The sequence below is a fragment of the Carica papaya genome, unplaced genomic scaffold (assembly GCF_054855325.1).
Source record: "Carica papaya isolate Zhongbai unplaced genomic scaffold, ASM5485532v1 h2tg000040l, whole genome shotgun sequence".
NCBI lineage: Eukaryota > Viridiplantae > Streptophyta > Magnoliopsida > Brassicales > Caricaceae > Carica > Carica papaya.
In genome coordinates, this window is record NW_028277157.1 from 1 (window position 1) to 19,034 (window position 19,034).

Here is a 19,034-nt window from a genome sequence, read left to right on the forward strand (position 1 = left end):
AAGCAACTAATGAAGTACAAATTTTAAACCAATACATTTATTTAAAAATAAAACCATTTACCTTTTTTCTTACCCTTAGAGAACCTATGAAAACAACCTATAAAGACAATAACATCATACAGATAATAATTTCATGCATAATTAGTAACATAAAATATATCATAAATCCGTATTTATTAACAATAACTGATTATCACCGTTTCTCGTTTTCACCAGCCTACTAATATCTATGGGGATCCATATGGGTATCCTCGCTACACGTGAACCATTCTTCTTAATAATCTTAATTCCAAAGCTGTCCCCATACCCCGTCCGGTATGAGCGCCAAGACATTAAACCTCAATACTCCGTCCAGTATGAGAGTGAAGCGGACCGTCCCCATACCCCGTCCGGTATGAGCGCCAAATGACCAAGTCTCTATACCCCGTCTGGTATGAGACAACGTTCACGGTAGGGTTCTCTATGAACCCAGTCCGTTCACCATCTCCCAGGATATCTAGTGAAGCTGTCACCTTATCTGTTTTCCCTTAGTCTCCGTTACAAAATTGAACATAATTACATAAACAATAAACATGCACCCGGTAATACAATCATATCTTAAATTTCAAAATCACACAGTGGTCAAGTAAGACAGTAATACATTAATTTAAACTATACAATATATAAACTAGATATCATCATACTTTTAAACTGTACAATAAATCAACAGTAATCGACAGAAAACAATGTTCGATGTGGACTCCGTTAGCAATCCGTAATTAATCAAGCACATCCATTTAATTTGTGTAAAGGACCATGTTATTTTTTTTGAACTTTAATTCCATGATAGGAAATAGAGTGAGGGGTTCTTACTTGGTTCGACGCCGAAAGCTGGATTGTTACTGTGTCTACGGGCGGTCCTTGGGTTCCCTGAATTTTTTTTCGGGAACTGAAACACGCTTACGGTATCCACACATATCCCAAATAACCCAAAAATCAGACCCAGGGCCTACTTAGCCAATTTTAAAATTCTGGCACGGCGGCTCTGTAGTACTCTGGCGACGGCGATCCGCCTCGGGTTGACTGTTTTCGACTAAATTCAGCCAAACTTGCATCGGTTTCTGTGAGAAAACACACTTAGGGTCTTCGATGGGCCGAAAAAACGTAAAAAACTGAAACTCACCGGCGGTGCAGCTCTCTGGTGCGGCGGCTCCTTCGGCTCACGTTGTAGTTGGGTGTTTTGCTCCGGTCAACCTCGTTTGGCGGCCATAAATTACTCCGATGTGGCGACGGGTGGCGGCGGTCGGCTCCCCGACGACTGGGCTATCTTCTCCGGCGAGGGGCTCTGGAGACTAGGGTTAGGGTTTAGGTGCGGATGAGGTTATTTATACCCATCCACTTTTGATTTGGGTCGTCCATCACTTTTAGTCTGAACCGTCCGATCGTGATTAAATAGGGAGTGAATTTGAGCCGTTCATCGTGATTCAATTTGAGCCGTCCGTGCGATTCAATCTGGGTCGTCTGTGCGCGATGCAATCTGGGCCATCCGTGCGTGCGGGAACGGATCTCAGTCGTTCGATCGCGCGCACGCGGATCACCAACGTGGCTCCCCTCGCGTGGCCTCCTGCGTCAGTGTCTCTGCCACCTAGCGTGTCCTGCTTGGTTGGGGCAGCTGACCGAGCAGCTGACGAGTCTTAACTTTTTTAAATTACGTTTTAACCCCTGGTTTCTGATTTTTCTTTTAAAAATATCCCCAAAATTCAAATTTTCACTATTTTTCCTAAAATTATTTTTAATTAAATCCCTAACCAATTTTTTCCATTATTATTATTATTATTATTAAATTAAAATTAAATAAATCAAATTAAAATTACATAAATAATAATTATATTCATATAATAATAATTAATAAAAAGAAAAAAGGAAAGGTTGGGTGTTACGACTCTCCCCTCCTTAAAAGAAATTTGGTCCCTTAAATTTGCCTCTTACTCTTGATCGAACAGCTGGGAGTACTGAGCTCTAAAGTCTAATTCTAGCTCACATGTGGCCTCCCTTGGTGTGTGGTTTTGCCATACGACCTTTACAAAGGATATTTTTCTGTTGCAGAGTAATCTGCTTTTTCAATCCGTAATGCCGACTGGTACTTCCTCGTAAGATAAGTCCTCCTGGAGTGGGAGAGGTTCGTGGGCCAAGACATGAGAGGGGTCCGGGTTGTACTTGCGTAGCATGGACACATGAAACACATTGTGGACCTTGGAAAGTTCTGGAGGCAATGCTAGTTTGTAGGTAGCGGTACCAATCCTATCTAAGATTTCGAATGGTCCAATAAATCGGGGGTTCAGTTTTTCCCTCTTGCCGAACCTACTAATTCCCTTGAAATGAGTAACCTTGAGGAACACCCGGTCGCCTTTCTCAAATGTTAAATCTCTCCTCCGGGTGTTTGTATAACTCTTCTGCCTGCTCTGAACCATCTAAATATTTTTTCTGATCTTAGCTATTTTGGATGTAGTCTCATCTACCAGCTCCGGGTCGAACAATTTTCTATCGCCCACTTCTTCTCAACAAATCGGCGATCTGTATGGGCGCCCATATAACGCCTCATATGGAGCCATGCTAATACTCGCTTGGTAGCGATTGTTGTAGGCAAACTCTATCAGGGGTAGATGGTCGTCCCAATGGCCACCAGAGTCAAGGACACAAGCTTAGAGTATATCCTCAAGTGTACGGATTGTCCTTTCTGACTGTCCATCAGTCTGAGGGTGAAAGACAGTACTAAGAGACAGCTTTGTTCCCATGGCTTACTGAAAGCTACTCCAAAACAGAGAAGTGAACCTAGGGTCCCTGTCGGACACCACTATTACTGAGATTCCATGCAATCTGACTATTTTTTGGATATACATTCTTGTCAACTTGTCCAAGGGATCGGTCATCTTGATGGCTAAGAAGTGGGAAGACTTGGTAAGCCGGTCGACAACTACTCAGATGGCATCATGTCTTAAGCGTGCTTTAGGTAACCCTGTCACGAAGTCCATGGTGATATGTTCCCACTTCTACTCTAGGATCGATAAAGACTGAAGTAACCCACTTGGGCGCTGATGCTCTGCCTTCACCTGTTGACATACCAAGCATTTAGACACAAAGTCAGCTATGTCTCTTTTCATCCCATTCCACCAAAACCGGGGTTGCATGTTTTGGTACATTTTAGTGTTTCTGGGATGTATGACAAACTTTGAGCTATGAGCCTCTGTCATGATGTCTCTCTTTAACTCACTGTCACCTGGAACACACACCCTGTCCTGGAATCGGAGTAACCTATCGGCGGAGACTCAGAATTCTGAGCTAACTCCCTGTTCTGCATCGTTCTTGAGGCCTATTAGGGTGGGATCAGCTGACTGAGTTTCTCTTATTCTCTGGATTAACTCAAGCTGGACGGTCAGATGGCCCAAACATATGACTCTCCTAAAGTCTTAAAGTCGAACTTGTTGTGTGGCCCCAATTTGCCTGCATTCTGAAACCATCAAATATGCTAAGATACTTGATGGTTTAAATCGTGATAGACGGCTGAGATTAAAAGGGGAAGGTTATAAATAACCTCACCCACACCCGACCCCAAACCCTAGCCGCCAGTACCTTCACCGGAGAAGAAGAACCAGTCACCGGAGGAGCCGACCGCCGCCACCCGCCACCGCACCGGAGGGTTTTTCGACCGCCAAACGAGGTAAATTTTCTCCCATTGGCTCGTTTTTCGATGTTGAATACTCCTATGGCCAAATCGGAGCCAAACCACCGGCCAATCGGCCGGAAAATACCGCCGAAGTTCAACGGCGCCGCCGCGGCTTCCCTCGATTTTTACCTCCGATGAGGCCCTTTTTGGTTTCCGTTCGATGCAATTTTTACACCACTGTGATCACCGTCCTTTTCTCTACAAGTTAACCGCAGCAAAATATCAAATCGCGACTCGTGTCGGAGAAGCCACCGCACCCGAGAGCTCCGCCGTGGGTAAGTCTTAGTTTTTCGTGATTTTTTGGCCCACCGAGAGCCCTAGGGTTGTTTTATCGCAGGAACCAATGTAAGTTTAGTCGAATTCGGCCAAAAATGGCCAACCCGAGGCAGATTGCTGCCGCGGGCGGCGGTGGTGTCGTCGGAGCACGGCGAAGCCGCCGTGCCAGAATTTTGATATTGGCCAAAAAGGGGCCCTGGGTCTGATTTGGGGTTTTTTGGGATACGTGCAGGTACCGGTAGTGCGTTTCAGTTTCTCAGAAAAAATTCAGGAAATTTAGGGACAACCCATAGGTACATTGTAGAGCCGATTTTAGTCCCCGAAGTAAGTAAGGATTTCTCACCTTATTTTCCTATCACGGTATTAAAGTTCAATAAATGATAAAATAGTATTTTTGTGAATTAATGGATGTGTATGATTGCTTAAGGTTGTTAATAGAGCCCGAATATGGTGTATTTGTCGGTCAGTTGTTGTTTGATCTATTTTATAATTTTAAATGCAGTATGGTATCTGATGTGTTTATTTTATGGTTTCGTATGCATGAATCATGGTTTCTTTTATTATGGTTTAAATTATGGTGAACCCGATGTTGTGTTGTTTTGTTTAGTGTTTATTATTGGTTTACGTGTTTGTGTATGATTAGATAATTGAGACCAAGAAAAATAGAAAAAGATATATGAATTGATAAATGGATAACGTGGACAGCCTGACTAGATATCTTAAGAGATGGTGGACGGACCGGGTCCGTAGGAAACCCTACCGGGAACGTGGTCTCTCATATCGGACGGGGTATGGAGACCTTATGTGTTTTGGCGCCCATACCGGACGGGGTATGGGAACGGCCTGTTTCACCCTCATACCGAACGGGGTATTGAGGTTTATGGTTTTTGGCGCCCATACCGGACGAGGTATGGGGATGACCCGTTTCACCCTCATACCGGACGGGGTATTGAGGTTTATGGTTTTGGTGCCCATACCGGATGGGGTATGGGGATGACCGTAGAATCAGGTTATTAATGTTAATGGTTCACGTGTAGCGGGGACCCCATCTGGATCTCCATGGATACTAGTAGGCTGGTAAAAGAGGAAATTTGTTGTCTAATTTTTGAAGTATAAAAGTATAACATGTGTTATGTTACAAAGTGTATATGATTTTATGATGGTTATAATGTTATTATTTTCATATGTTATTTTCACGAATCTCACCGAGGTAAGTGGACAGTAAAAGTTTTTATCATTAATAAATAAGTTTATTATAAATTATGCTCTATTGGTCGTTTTTGTTTTCTACCAACATTTACTTTTGTGGGAGTGAGATAGTGTGATGTCTTTACTGGGCTAGTGTAGCTCATTCCTTATTTAGCCATTTCAGATCAGGAAGACGTGGTTCTTGAACCCGTTTCGTAGGAAGACGGCGAGTTAGACGCCTAAAGATTTTATAATTCTATTTATAGTTTTTATTTCGAGTATTTCTTTTAATTAGCTTATTCTTTCATACGTTGAATACGTTTATGATTATTGTGTAAGAGATGTTAATCTGAATTTTTATTTCGCTTCCGCATTTAAAATTTTTAATACATACATCTTCATTTAAATTTTCGAGGCCGTTACATATCTAATTGGGTCTCTTAGTCTGTGTTTTGATCCCAAGTTAAAACAGTGCCCGTTTTGACAATGCATTTTAAAGATGCTGATATAAAATTAGGACCCATGAATACATTTGTTAAAATGAGCAAAAAAACATTATGTTTTTCTTTTGGAGCTCACCAAAGTGGTTTTGCAATTTATGGGAGCTTTGCACAGATGAACTTCTTGGTTGGATATGACACAGGAGCTCAAACTGTGTCTTTTAAGCCTACTGACTGTATTAGGGCATAGGAGACGAACATCAGGGTTACATATTTAAATAAAAGAGTTTAATTTGTTTGGATATATTTCTATACATGTTTGTTTGTACTCTATTTAGAAGTGTGTTTGCAAGTTATTTGCATTTCAGAAATTTTTCAGCTGGTCTCTAAATTATTATTTTTGTTAAATTGGTTGCTTGATTTTATTCTCATGTAATTTTTTTTAAACAAAGTCTTCTTTAATTAAGAGAACTAAAAAAAATATATGAACGATTTGGTTACGATTTATAAAAACTTAAAACTAGAGTTAATTCAATGTATATATGTCTTGTAACGGTTGAGAACGAAAAAAAAGTAAGAGCATGGTTACGAAATAAACAAACTTAAAACTAGAGTTAATTCAATGTATATATGTCTTGTAACGGTTGAGAACGAAAAAAAAGTAAGAGATTTTATAAATTATAAGACGAGAATGTTTTCGTTCTGATATAAATTAAGGGAAAAACATTATCATTTCAAAATTAATTTTTAAATTAACAACCAATTAATTTTTATTTTTATAGGTTCTTGAGCCATTTCTTTTGAAAAAAATTGAGAGAAGGAAAGAAAAAAAAATTAAAATAGATCTTCACTTTAATAAATAATTTTATTTTTAAAATTTCTTATTATTTCTATATCATAATTAATAAAAATAATAACACATTATTATAACTTAAATTACTTTTCTAAAATTTATTTTCACAAGATCCCAAAGTCTTTCCATTACACATGAACGTGCTCAACAACTCATCTTTTCTTCAATCTCAAATGCTTTATCTTCTGCATCAAGCTCCAAAACGTCCATAAAATCAATGTACTAGTAATTGTTTCAGGACTTGACCAATCTGTCTTCTTCTCCGGCAAACTCATTAGCAAATATGCTCAGCTCAAAGATCCCGCTTCTTCTTTCTCTCAGTATTTCACCGAGTTTCTCCAACCACCAACGTCTATCATGGAGCACTCAATCCTTAGAGCACTTACCCAAAACGGGTCATTCTCTACAGCTCTTGATTTTTGTACCAGAATGCAAAAAATGGAACTTGTGCCTGATAAGTTCACATTCCCGGTCGGTGATCAATGCATGTGCCGGGTTGTTAGATTATGAGATGGGTAAGCTTGTGCATGAACATATTTTCAAAGATGGGTATCCAATCAGATTTGTATATTGGCAGTGTTTCGAATTATGTGTGTGCGGGATTGGTTAATTGGCTAAAGCTCGCAATATGTTTGGGGAAATGCCTCAAAGGGATAATGTGTCATGGAATAGTTTGATTTCTGGCTATAGGAGGAAGCTCTGGGAATTTATCATTGGTCAAGACTTGTTGGGCTGGTACCGGATCTTTTCACTGTTTCGTGAAATGAAATCTTTAGGATAAATCAATGCTCGAAAAGTCATAAGAATTTTTGGTAAATGGTAGTCAGAGACTCTGTTAGTTGGAACACTATGTGGGTTAATTCATTCAATGTGTTTGGAAAATCAGCTAAGACTTTTGTAAAGGGAATAGATTTTCACCGTCTACCTCGGTTTGGGTCGATAGCAAAAGTAGAGGAGCTTATCCTGGCAATGCCTTTGAAACCAGATGTTAGTATATGGGTGACTTTACCGAGTGCTTGCCAAGCAAGTAGACAAAGAGACTGCAGAACGTGTATCTGAGCAGATTGTTTACTTGATTCAGATGACACTGGGTACTCTGTCTTAGATCAAATGTATATGCAGCTCTGGAGAAGTGGAACCAAGAGAGAATGATAAGGAAATCCATGAAGGCTAGAGATCTCAAACAGAGATCTAGGATGCAGCTGGGTAGAAGTCCAACAAAGAATGTATATTTCTGAGGCGGGTAATTTGTCCTTTGGCCAGATTGAAGAGGTTAAACAATTACTGGCGATACTTGCTGATTTTATGGCTAGGAAGGTTATGTTACTGATCTATAACATGTTCAACTCACTGTTGAAGACAATGAGAAGAGAGACGCTTCGTGACAAAAACTTACCATGATATTTGCCTTGTTAAATACAGAACCAGGAAGCCCTTTGCAGGCGATCAATAACCTGGTGTTTGTGGGGAATCTCATACTGTGACCAAATTCATGTAAAAAATTGGTGGAGAGAAACATTTATGAGATACACAATAGTTTTGATCCAGTTAAGGTTGGAACTATAGTCATGGAGATCGCTGGTGATGATTTCTTTTCACTATGAGCATATTGGTTATTGTGGGGAACAATCACATTATTTATTGCAACTTCTGAAGTTTCATGATTTAATTGTTGAATGATTTGCTTGTACATGGATCAAAAGATGGACACTGGAAAAGGATTGGATCCTAGCATATCATGGCATGGCTCTCTTAAATGTAGAAACTCTTAAAGGAACTACTTTAGCAATTGAACCAACTGTAGCTTGGTGATAAAGTCAGTTTGGTAGTCTGATGAAGCTGTCAGGAAGGGACTGGTTGCACTTGTTCCTCACTTACAGACAGAAGGAACAGATTATGCTCTTTGAAGGTGATTTTGGTTCCTTTATGTCTTTAATCTTTTCTACTGAAATTGCACAAAAGTTCTGGAACATGTGATAAGTTAATACAAATTATGTGATATCAATGTCATGCCTGATAATAATGACACAACTCTTGTGATAGTAACAATGTACCTGGTAACAGTAATTTAAGTGTCAGCAATTTATCTGTGTGTGAAAGCTACATACGGGACATTCAGGGTTTATATGTTTGCAGGCCATCTGTGCAGCTTAATGTCTCATGATCAACTAGACTATTCCTGGTAATTAAGCTTAGCCAGTGGATTAAATTCTTTGTATGTTGTCTTAGGTTTAATCTCAAGACTTTGGCTTATGAGCAACAAGACACTCTTTCCCGGTAATGAGGAAAAGATGCTTGATAGAGATATTAAAAAATAGCTTCTCTAGATAAATCTTGTCCTAAGCCGGAAGTTGCCAAAAATCTTGTTAATGAATCTTGTTGATTGAAGGTGGCTTTTGACAGCAGTATCTAGACTTTAACCTTGGGGAAGAAGACTGGGGATAAGTCAAGTTTTACTGGTACAGCTGATAAATACCATATCCCTTTGCCTGCTCGTATTCTATTTTTTGTGTCTTAACTATTGCTTACCCTATTCTTATTATGTGTATGTGTTTGTGCCTCTAACATAGGTGCTTTTCCTTTTCATGCATTCCTTATAGCAGAAAGAAAGAAAGAAGGAAAGAAAGAAAGAAAGAAAAAAAGGAAGGAAGAAGAAAACAATATCCCTTCTATATAGTTGTTGTATCAGATTTTCCCACGTGCCGTATATAAGCAACACATGAATCTCACTTGACTCTGGAATTTTACTGTTTTAGGTCTGTTTAGGGTTCCATATTGTCTCATTTATTTCTGTAAAAAAATGAAATCTGGAGTTCAAATAAGAAACAAATAGATTGGAGATCTGTTCACTCTTTATGCTTGCTTATTTTGAGAATGCTTGCAGTAGGACAAGCATTTGCATTGGAACAGTTGAGAGATTGAATCATTTGGATGCAGCTGCAGCCGAGATGAGATTCTCCTGGAGGATGCGGAACTTGGTTATTAATTTATCATGAGGTGGGAAGCTTTCTTTAATAACTGGAGTTCCTGAAAACTCTTGCAACCAACGTGATAACCGAGGAAATCTCTGCTCATCGACAGTTTTGATGCTGGTTATCTCTTCATAAACAGGGAGCAAGTAAGCAAGCCAACCCAATGCAAGATCCACAAACCCAATCTTGTCTCCACAGAAGAATTTCTTTCCTTGCAGCTCTTCTTCTAAGAAGCTCAAGTTTTCAGCGACTGCAGCCAGAGCTTCCTCTAGCTCTGGGCCTTGGCGTGAAAATGAAGACCATATTGTTGTCAGCACCTGATCAAATAAATGGACAGGTACATCACAGATATACATATATACATATATATATATTAGTTCCCATGCTGCACCAGCTTTCTACAATAGAAGTGATCAAACTAAAGCATTGTTTGTGTACCTTATCCTCTCCAAATTTTGCCCAGAAGCGTGCCTTTGCTCTGTCATGAGGATCTTGGGGCAGCAGAGGATACTGCTTCCATGTCTCGTCAATGTACTCGATGATGACAAGTGATTCACACAGTGGTTTGCCATTGTGAATGAGGACAGGGATCTTCTTGTAAACAGGATTTGATTGAAGAAGAAGAGGACTTTTGTTGGAGAGATCTTCTTCTATTGTTTCATACTCTATGCCTTTGAGTTTCAGTGCCCACACCGCCCTTAAACCAAATGGGCTTGACCATGTCCTCAAGAGCTTCACTTCTTCCGCCATGTTTAAGCACTGCCTCCCATATACATCTCCTTCACAGAATTACTGTATATGTATATATATATATATATGCACAAAAGAGGGCCAGGGGATATTTGCAGCATTTGGACACATCTGCTTAGCTCTACTGACATGGCCGGTCTCTTGGATCTATCTTCATGTATTAGTGAAAACTCTCATAGAAAGGATAAGAGAGGATAGAATTCTAACGTAAGTGCTTAGGTAATGTTTTAGTATATAATGATATGAATGGATCTTATGATTGGTGTTAATGATACAAGGAGAATATTATACAATAAACTTTTTTTAATTAAAGAAAATGCAGATTTATTAAATTAAATATTATAAATTAATTATTATCAATTAATAATATATTATAAAATAATAAATTTTATATTCTCAATAAGATTTAAATTCATAATTTTTTTAAAAGACAAATATTTTAATTGTAAATTTATTATATTATTGATTACACAATAAACTAATGAATGAAAATACAAATTTTTTATTATTTTATTTGTATTGTATAATTTGATGAACTTATTAATAATGCCATTATTGATTATTTTTCTTATAACATATTATTTTATTTCTTTTATAAAGCATGATCAAATCCAAAAAAATAAAAGTATAATTTATTTTTAGTTTTTGATAAATTAAAATAAAATATTAAAAATAGTTTTCTATTAATTAATAAATAAATTATACATATAAAAGTATAAATGTGAAACTATATATTAGTATTTTTAAAAAATATTAATTAATAAATTAAAAAACATAAAATTAATAAATATATTCATTAAACATATCATTAACAAGTTATATATTTGAATCAGAATAAATTTTTTAAAACTTTATGTACTATTTTAAAATGTTGAGATCCACACTCGTAGTAATTTTCTATTGAAACAAAAAATTTAGTTTTGAAATTTTTTTCAATTAGTGTTATATGATTAACGGTATGATATTACCACGTAAATGTAATTAATTATTGTATTAGTTAAGTATTTTGAATGACAAAATGACTAAAACGTTTTATAACATTTTAAATAAGTCAATATACTAATTTTGTTCCAACACAAAAATTATTATAAAAATTGATTTAAATATTTTAAAATAGTAAATTTTTTTTTGAAGCATTTATCCCAATTCGAATATATGACTTGTTAATAATATGTTTAATAAATATATTTATTAATTTATGTTTTAATATTTTTTTAAATACTAATATATAGTTTCAAACTTATTTTAAAATTTCTTATTAATTTTGTATCTTCTACAAATATTATTTTTGCTTACGTTACGTCCCAGGCTCTGCTTCTCATGAAAACTGCAAAGCTTTGCAGTTTAAATGGACGCGCTCAAGAAGTAATCTTTTCTTCAATTTCAAATGCTTTATCTTCTGCATCAAGCTCCAAAGACGTCCACAAAATCCATGCTTTGATAATTGCTTCAGGACTCGACCAATCTTCCTTCTTCTCCGGCAAACTCATTAGCAAATATGCTCAGCTCAAAGACCCCACTTCTTCTCTCTCGGTATTTCACCGAGTTTCTCCAACCACCAACATCTATCAATGGAACTCAATCATTAGAGCGCTTACCCAAAACGGATTATACTCTACAGCACTTGATTTTTATACCAGAATGCAAAGGATGGAACTTGTGCCTGATAAGTTCACATTCCCGTCGGTGATCAATGCATGTGCTGGATTGTTAGATTATGGGATGGGGAAGTTTGTGCATGAACATATTTCCAAGATGGGTTTCCAAACAGATTTGTATATTGGCAATGCTTTGGTTGACATGTACGCAAGGTTTGGTTACTTGGGTAAAGCTCGCAGGGTGTTTGAGGAAATGCCTCAAAGGGATAATGTGTCATGGAATAGCTTGATTTCTGGCTATAGTTCAAATAGATATTGGGAGGAAGCTCTGGAAATTTATCATTGGTCAATACTTGTTGGACTGGTACCCGATTTTTTCACTGTTTCTAGTGTTCTGCCTGCTTGTGGAGGCCTGGTAGCTGTGAAAGAAGGGGAAGTTGTTCATGGCCTAGCTATGAAGATTGGGATCAATGAGGATGTTGTAGTAGGCAACGGACTTCTTTCCATGTACTTCAAGTTTGATAGATTAATGGATGCAAGAAGGATTTTTTATGAGATGGTAGTTAGAGACACTGTTAGTTGGAACACTGTTATTTGTGGGTTAATTCAATTCAATCTGTTTGAAGAATCAACTAAGTTTTTTGTAGAAATGGTGAATAGATTTACACCTGATTTGTTGACAATTACATCTGTTATCCGTGCTTGTGGCCATCTAAGGGACTTGGAGCTGGGCAAATTTGCCCATGACTTAATGGTGAGAATCGGGTATGGATGCGACATTACTGCAGGCAATATTCTTATTGATATGTATGGAAAGTGTGGTGACCTATTAGCAGCACATGAAGTATTTTTGGGAATGGAACAGAGGGATTCCGTGTCTTGGAATTCATTGATCAGGGGCTATAATAAAAGTGGTAAATTTGAAGAAGGGTTAAGACTTTTTAAGATGATGAAGATAGATGTGAAACCTGATTCTGTTACTTACGTGATGCTTCTTTCACTATCTGCTCAGTTAGCAGCACTAAATCTAGGGAAAGAAATCCACGCTGACATTACTAAATTGGGAGTTGATACAGACCTTGTTGCCAGTAATGCTTTGGTTGACATGTATGCTAAATGTGGAGAGATGAGTGATTCACTAAAAGTGTTTGACAACATGAAAACTCGGGATATAATATCGTGGAACACCATTCTTGGTGCATGTGTTTACTCTGGGGATTTTCAATTAGGTTCCCGAATAATTGATCAAATGAGAACTGTGCAAATGATGCCAGATATGGGTACTATGTTAGCCATCTTGCCTTTGTGTTCATTGCTTGCTGCCAAACGGCAAGGTAAAGAGATCCATGGCTGTATTTTAAGGTTAGACTTTGAGTCATATGTGCCAGTTGGAAATGCACTGATTGAAATGTACTCTAGATGTGGCAGTTTAAGAAACTCCATCCTAGTATTTAAGTGCATGAAATCGAGAGATGTTGTGACATGGACTACACTGATCTCAGCACATGGGATGCATGGTCTTGGCAAGAAAGCTTTGGAAGCTTTCTTGGAAATGGAGTCAGCTGGTGTTGTTCCTGATCATGTAGCCTTTGTTGCCCTCATCTATGCTTGTAGCCATTCAGGTTTGGTGGAAGAGGGTTTGGCTTACTTCGATAGGATGAAAGATTATTACAATATTGAGCCTCAGCTTGAACACTATGCTTGTGTAGTTGACCTTCTATCTCGATCTGGGTTGATAGCGAAAGCAGAGAAGTTTATCCTGGCAATGCCTTTGAAGCCAGATGTGAGTATATGGGGAACTTTACTGAGTGCTTGTCGACCAAGTGGAGACACAGAGATTGCGGAACGTATATCTGAGCGGATTATTGAATTGAATTCAGATGACACTGGGTATTCTGTCTTAGTATCAAATGTATATGCAGCGCTGGGGAAGTGGGACCGAGTGAGAATGATTCGGAAGTCCATCAAAGCTAGAGGCCTCAACAAAGATCTAGGATGCAGCTGGGTAGAAGTTCGACAAAGAATGTATGTTTTCGGGGCTGGAGATTGGTCATTTGGACAGTTTGGAGAGGTTAAACGGTTACTAGCAATACTTGCTGATTTGATGGCTAAGGAAGGTTATATTACTGATCAGCGCAATGTTCCGCATGATGTTGAAGAGGATGAGAAGAGAGACATGCTCTGTGAGCACAGTGAAAGACTTGCCATAGCATTTGCCTTGTTAAATACAGAACCAGGGAGTCCTTTGCAGGTAATGAAGAACCTACGTGTTTGTGGGGATTGTCACACTGTGACCAAATACATATCAAAGATTGTGCAGAGAGAAATATTAATGAGAGATGCAAATCGTTTTCATTTATTCAAGGATGGAACCTGTAGTTGTGGAGATCGCTGGTGATGAGTTCTTGTCATCTTAGCATATTGCTTATGGTGGGGGGAACAAGCAGACCAGAAAAAGATTTAATTATTGAAGGGTTTTGCTTGTTTAGGGATCAAACAACGGATACCAGAAAAAGATTGAATCCTAGCATGTCAAGGCATGGCTGTTAAATATAGAAACTCTTGAAGGAATTACTTCAGCAATTGAACCAACTGTAAATCTTGCTGACAAACTTAGTTCGGTAGTCTGATGGAGCTGTCAGGAAGGGACTGATTGTGATTATCCCTCAGCTAAGTACAGAAGGAAGAGATAATGCTCTTTAAGGTGATTTTGGTTTGTTCATCTCTTCATAATGAAATTGCAAGAACATTGTGGAACTTTAGACGACGAGTTCCATGCGAAATACGTGATACCAATATCATGCATGACAATAGTGATTAAAATCTTGTGGTATTAATACTTTGCCTGGTAACAATAATTTATTTAAGCACACTCTGTGTGTTCATGAATTGATGTTTAAAACATTGAGGGTTTATTTGTTTGCAGACTGTCGGGGCAGCTTAACGTCTCATGATCAACTAGACAACTCCTAGTAATTAAGAGTAGCAGGTGGATTGAATTCTTTGCACATTGTCTTAGGTTTAATCTCAAGATTTGGCTCATGAGCAACAAGACACTCAGTTCCATTGTGTAGTAATGTCAATGAGGAAAAGATGCACCATAGAGATATTAAAGAACAACTTTTGTAGATGAATCTTGTTCTAGGCTGGAAGTTACCACAAGTCCTGGACTGCACCTATACGCTAGCTGACTGCATTACTGTTCTCATGATAGTTCTGTATTCTCAATTTATAAGCTTCTCAACGTGTGGAAAAGGAAAGCAAACTTAATAGGTTGAAAAGAAAATTTCTTAGATTGGTTGGTCCTGCATTCTGGCATTAAAGTGTTCTGCACTATGGTTGTGAAGTTTATAGCTGATGCAATGATCAATTGGGATAATTTTGTCCTAGGAACCTAAAAGATAATGGAGTTGATGCAAATGTTCCTGTTCACTTCAGTTCTCTCGTACTAGACAAATCTAATTACAGATATCTTAAAAAAGATTGAAGCTGTGTAATTTTTTTTTAATGTGCCAGGTCCATTGATTCTCATTCAGGATGAATTTATTATAAGTTTGTTGATGTTTTTTTAATACTTGTTGATTGAAGGTGGCTTTTGACAGCAGTATGGAGACCTTAACTTGGAGAAAGAAAGCTGGAGATAATTCGCTTAACCTGTGCTGCAGATCTCCTGGTTAAATACCATATTCCTATGCATGCTCATATGTTACTTCAATTTATGTCTTAACTATTGCTTATAATATTCTTATTATGAGTGTGTATATATTTGTGCCCCTAAGATAGCTGCTTCTTGGATGTGAGTCTGCAGAATTATTGTTTTGATTGAAACTAACAAAGAGAAAAAAAGGCTGTTTTATTGTGAATATTTCCTTTTCACGTGCTGCTTATTGAAGAAAGGAAGAAAGAAACAAAGGAGAAAACAATTTCCTTCGAATATAGATTATTCAAAGGAATAGTTGTTATGTGGAGTTTTCTCAGTTGCATATATACTCATATGCAAATCTCACTTGTCTCCGGAATTTTACTATATTAGGTGTCTGTTTAATGTTCCATCTACTTTCATTTATTTATATAGAAGAAAAAAGAAACTTGGGGTTTAAATAAGACAACAAATTAATAGGCATCACTCAATTAAATTAATGGATATAATTGGCCTGAGAAGGCTAAATATTGTTATCTTATTTCGCTAAAATATTACAATATCATATTAGTTTAGAAAACATATCCTTCTATTCACTCTTAATGCTTGCTTATTTCATAATGCATATAGTAGTACAAGCATTTGCACTGAAACAATTGAGAGTGTGAATCATTTGGATGCAGCTGCAGCTGAGATGAATTTCTCCCGGAAGATGCGGAACCTGGTGACTAATTTATCATGAGGTGGGAAGTTTTCTTTAATAATTGGAACACCTGAAAAGTCTTGCAACCAACCTGATAACCGAGGAAATCTCTGCTCATCAACAATTTTGATTCCGTTTACCTCTTCCATAGCACCGAGCATGTTAGTAAGCCAACCCAATGCAAGATCCACAAACCCAATCTTGTCTCCACCGAAAAATTTCTTTCCTTGCAGCTCTTCTTCTAAGAAGTTCAAGTTTTCAGTGGCTGCAGCCAGAGCTTCCTCTTGCTCTGGACCTTGGCTTGTAAATGAAGACCACATTCTTGCCAGCACCTGATGGAATCAATGTACAGGTAAATACATACGAGGTATATACACATATATTTGATCGAAGTAAAGCCTTGTTCGTGTACCTTATCATCCCCAAATGTTGCCCAGAAGCGTGCCTTGGCTCTGTCATGAGGATCTTGTGGCAGCAAAGGATACTGCTTCCATGTCTCGTCAATGTACTCGATGATGACAAGTGATTCACACAGTGGTTTGCCGTTGTGAATGAGGACAGGGATCTTCTTGTAAACAGGATTTGATTGAAGAAGAAGAGGACTTTTGTTGGAGAGATCTTCTTCTATTGTTTCATACTCTATGCCTTTGAGTTTCAATGCCCACACCACTCTTAAACTAAATGGGCTTGACCATTTCTGCAACAGCTTCACTTCTTCCCCCATACTTCACTGCCTTGCATATGTATATCTCCTTCCCAGAATTGCTATACATGTACATGTGCGTGTATGTGTGTATATATATATATAAATAATGAAAGCTGCGAAATCTCCGGGGGGAAGATTGAGAGTGCCAGGTGGAGCTCATATGGGCGGCATCATGGATCTATCATTGTCTACCAGTCAAAAGTCTCATGCCAAATTAAGATATAATTAAAATTGTAACGTCAGTGCTGAAGTAATGTGTGTGTAATATATGATATGATTATAATTTTATGTTTGACTTTTAAGGTTACAATGAGATTATTACAAAATAAACAAATTAGTGCAAATATATTATCTATATTGTAGTTTAAATATTACTATTTCATTTGAAAATTATGATAATATAAAATTTGTCATTCTTTGGATCTACTATGAATCGGTCATGTTAATTTATAAATTCATAATTTAGTTTATTATTCCGGCGGTAGAAATGTAGTGACTAAATTAAATTTTGTTGTGGTAAGTTATTATGATTACGGTAAAAGATATAAAGTTACTAATTTTTTTTATTAAAGATAATTATCATGGTTTATTACCCATCTAAACTTTCTATAGTAAGAGAAAGAAAAGAAAATTTTAATCTTTGAAATAGACACAACAAATTCTTGTTGACAGAGATAAACTATATATATATATATATGTATGTATTCATACATCCCTTCATTCTCATGCTTCTCTTCAATCTTTTTTGTTTCAAAATTTTTCTGCAATTAGAGGCTATTGTCTAATTTGCAAGGACTTGCCTGAATATTTTTAAGAGGCATGCTGTAAGATCATCAATTTAGAGACTGAGAGTTATGAGAAGCATGAATAATGTTAATGTTTATTTATTTAATTTCTATTTTTTTAATAATATAATTGAATTTTAACTCGAGAGAATTAAAATAATTTTAAAATTAATCGGTGACATACTAATTAATCTAGATGAACATGAAATCTAACTTCAATGATATGGAAATAAGAGGTCAACTAACAATTCCACAAAAGATTTATGTCGAGTTTGGTTTAAATTATAATTATGTAGAATAAGAATCAAAATGTATATATATATGTATGTATGAGATAAAAAAAAAAATTAAATACAATAATTTTGTCATTTTTAGTCAATTTTTCATATTATAATTTTAAGTTAATTATTATTGTAAATTAAAAATATAAATAAATTTTATTTAGTTATTTATCACATGCTAACTTCCGTAAGTCTAATAAATAAAATTTAAAGATTAAAGGAGAGCGGAAGTCTTTTAAGCTTATATTCAAGAATGGATTGATGAAGTTAAAAAAAGTTTGTGTCGGACTTAAAAATTCATGAAGGAACGAAACCAAATCCATTAAGCCAAGTGGAGAGCTTACAACGCTTAGTAAAGTAATGGGAGATATGAGATTCAATATTGACGAAGTGAGACTGAGAACTCCTAATTCACCAAGACGCAAAAGCCAATTCCAAGAGAAGGCCGATTTATATGATGATTGGTTTACTATTATATTTAAATAATGAAACAGCAACAACATTTAAATTTAGACAATTGGATAAATATCATAATTAGCTTTTTGTATTACTCAAAATAAAAGGGTACAAAAACAAACCCTAATTAACCCTACACGCATGCTTAACTAATAACTCAAAAAACTTAAACAATAACGTTCCAAATAAAAAATACATCTGTATATTCTTGGTTTTAAATTTACTATATGGGCTTATATGCGTAAATCACTATGCATAATAAGACTATCAGATTAATTGGATCTAGTTAGAAGTGATCCGATACAGTTAAAGATATATTGGACCTTAATCCATCAAATTAAAGTATGAGCTTTATTTTATGTGTGGAGACCAAATTTGTAATTTTTAACTTATGATGGGTCAAATTAAGAATATAAAAAATTTAAGACAGGGTTTGCCTATAAATAGGTGGTTATGATACTCAAATTACACGTATAATTTTTATTTTATTTTGATATCTCATCACTAGAAATAAAGAGTATGAAAACTTAAAAAGCTACTTGCTAATTTAGAAGATCTACCGCAGGACATCCAGATTTTTTTCATTATGAATTCAGGTATGCTTCCGTGTTTATTCTTTTTGATTCAGTACGAAATTTATTTATAGTTTTTTTTTTCAGATTATGTTTAATTAATTCTAACAA

General features: G+C 36.6%; 3 protein-coding genes and 1 long non-coding RNA gene across 12 annotated transcripts; 2 read left to right on the top strand and 2 right to left on the bottom strand.

Annotated features, from left to right (window-relative positions):
- The first annotated feature begins 6,226 nt into the window (after nucleotides 1-6,226).
- Nucleotides 6,227-10,499, top strand: LOC148239654 (uncharacterized). Of its 3 annotated transcripts, XR_015816679.1 has the most exons (4): nucleotides 6,227-8,369; nucleotides 8,690-8,919; nucleotides 9,064-9,769; nucleotides 9,896-10,499. It is a non-coding gene; the product is annotated as an uncharacterized LOC148239654 (long non-coding RNA). The 3 variants fall into 3 exon arrangements; XR_015816680.1 differs by lacking the exon at nucleotides 8,690-8,919 and having other exon boundaries at nucleotides 6,482-8,369; nucleotides 9,061-9,769; XR_015816678.1 differs by lacking the exon at nucleotides 8,690-8,919 and having other exon boundaries at nucleotides 6,483-8,369.
- On the bottom strand, nucleotides 9,108-10,182 carry LOC110816563 (putative glutathione S-transferase). The gene is made up of 2 exons (XM_088212224.1): nucleotides 9,871-10,182; nucleotides 9,108-9,749 (listed from the first exon to the last, which is right to left on the bottom strand). Exons 1-2 carry the CDS (start codon nucleotides 10,180-10,182, stop codon nucleotides 9,384-9,386), a joined length of 678 nt encoding a protein of 225 aa, XP_088068350.1. The 3' UTR covers nucleotides 9,108-9,383.
- A 959-nt stretch (nucleotides 10,500-11,458) lies between the features above and the next one.
- LOC148239655 (pentatricopeptide repeat-containing protein At3g03580-like) lies at nucleotides 11,459-16,826 on the top strand. Of its 7 annotated transcripts, none has more exons than XM_088212230.1 (3): nucleotides 11,459-14,610; nucleotides 14,707-14,769; nucleotides 15,369-16,826. In XM_088212230.1, the coding sequence occupies exon 1, from the start codon at nucleotides 11,503-11,505 to the stop codon at nucleotides 14,176-14,178; it is 2,676 nt and encodes an 891-aa protein (XP_088068356.1). In that variant the 5' UTR covers nucleotides 11,459-11,502; the 3' UTR covers nucleotides 14,179-14,610; nucleotides 14,707-14,769; nucleotides 15,369-16,826. The 7 variants fall into 7 exon arrangements, with proteins under 7 accessions (XP_088068356.1, XP_088068357.1, XP_088068353.1 ...); XM_088212231.1 differs by having other exon boundaries at nucleotides 11,459-14,484; XM_088212227.1 differs by having other exon boundaries at nucleotides 11,459-14,769.
- On the bottom strand, nucleotides 15,894-16,885 carry LOC148239656 (glutathione transferase GST 23-like). The gene is made up of 2 exons (XM_088212233.1): nucleotides 16,536-16,885; nucleotides 15,894-16,455 (listed from the first exon to the last, which is right to left on the bottom strand). Exons 1-2 carry the CDS (start codon nucleotides 16,845-16,847, stop codon nucleotides 16,090-16,092), a joined length of 678 nt encoding a protein of 225 aa, XP_088068359.1. The 5' UTR covers nucleotides 16,848-16,885; the 3' UTR covers nucleotides 15,894-16,089.
- Nucleotides 16,886-19,034: the final 2,149 nt, after the last annotated feature.

Coding starts and splice junctions, on each gene's coding strand:
- LOC148239656 (XM_088212233.1), bottom strand. CDS start 16,847: ATGGGGGAAGAAGTGAAGCTGTTGCAGAAATGGTCAAGCCCATTTAGT. Junction 16,456..16,535: donor CAACATTTGGGGATGATAAG/GTACACGAACAA, acceptor TGATTCCATCAG/GTGCTGGCAAGAATGTGGTC.
- LOC110816563 (XM_088212224.1), bottom strand. CDS start 10,182: ATGGCGGAAGAAGTGAAGCTCTTGAGGACATGGTCAAGCCCATTTGGT. Junction 9,750..9,870: donor CAAAATTTGGAGAGGATAAG/GTACACAAACAA, acceptor TTATTTGATCAG/GTGCTGACAACAATATGGTC.
- LOC148239655 (XM_088212227.1), top strand. CDS start 11,503: ATGAAAACTGCAAAGCTTTGCAGTTTAAATGGACGCGCTCAAGAAGTA.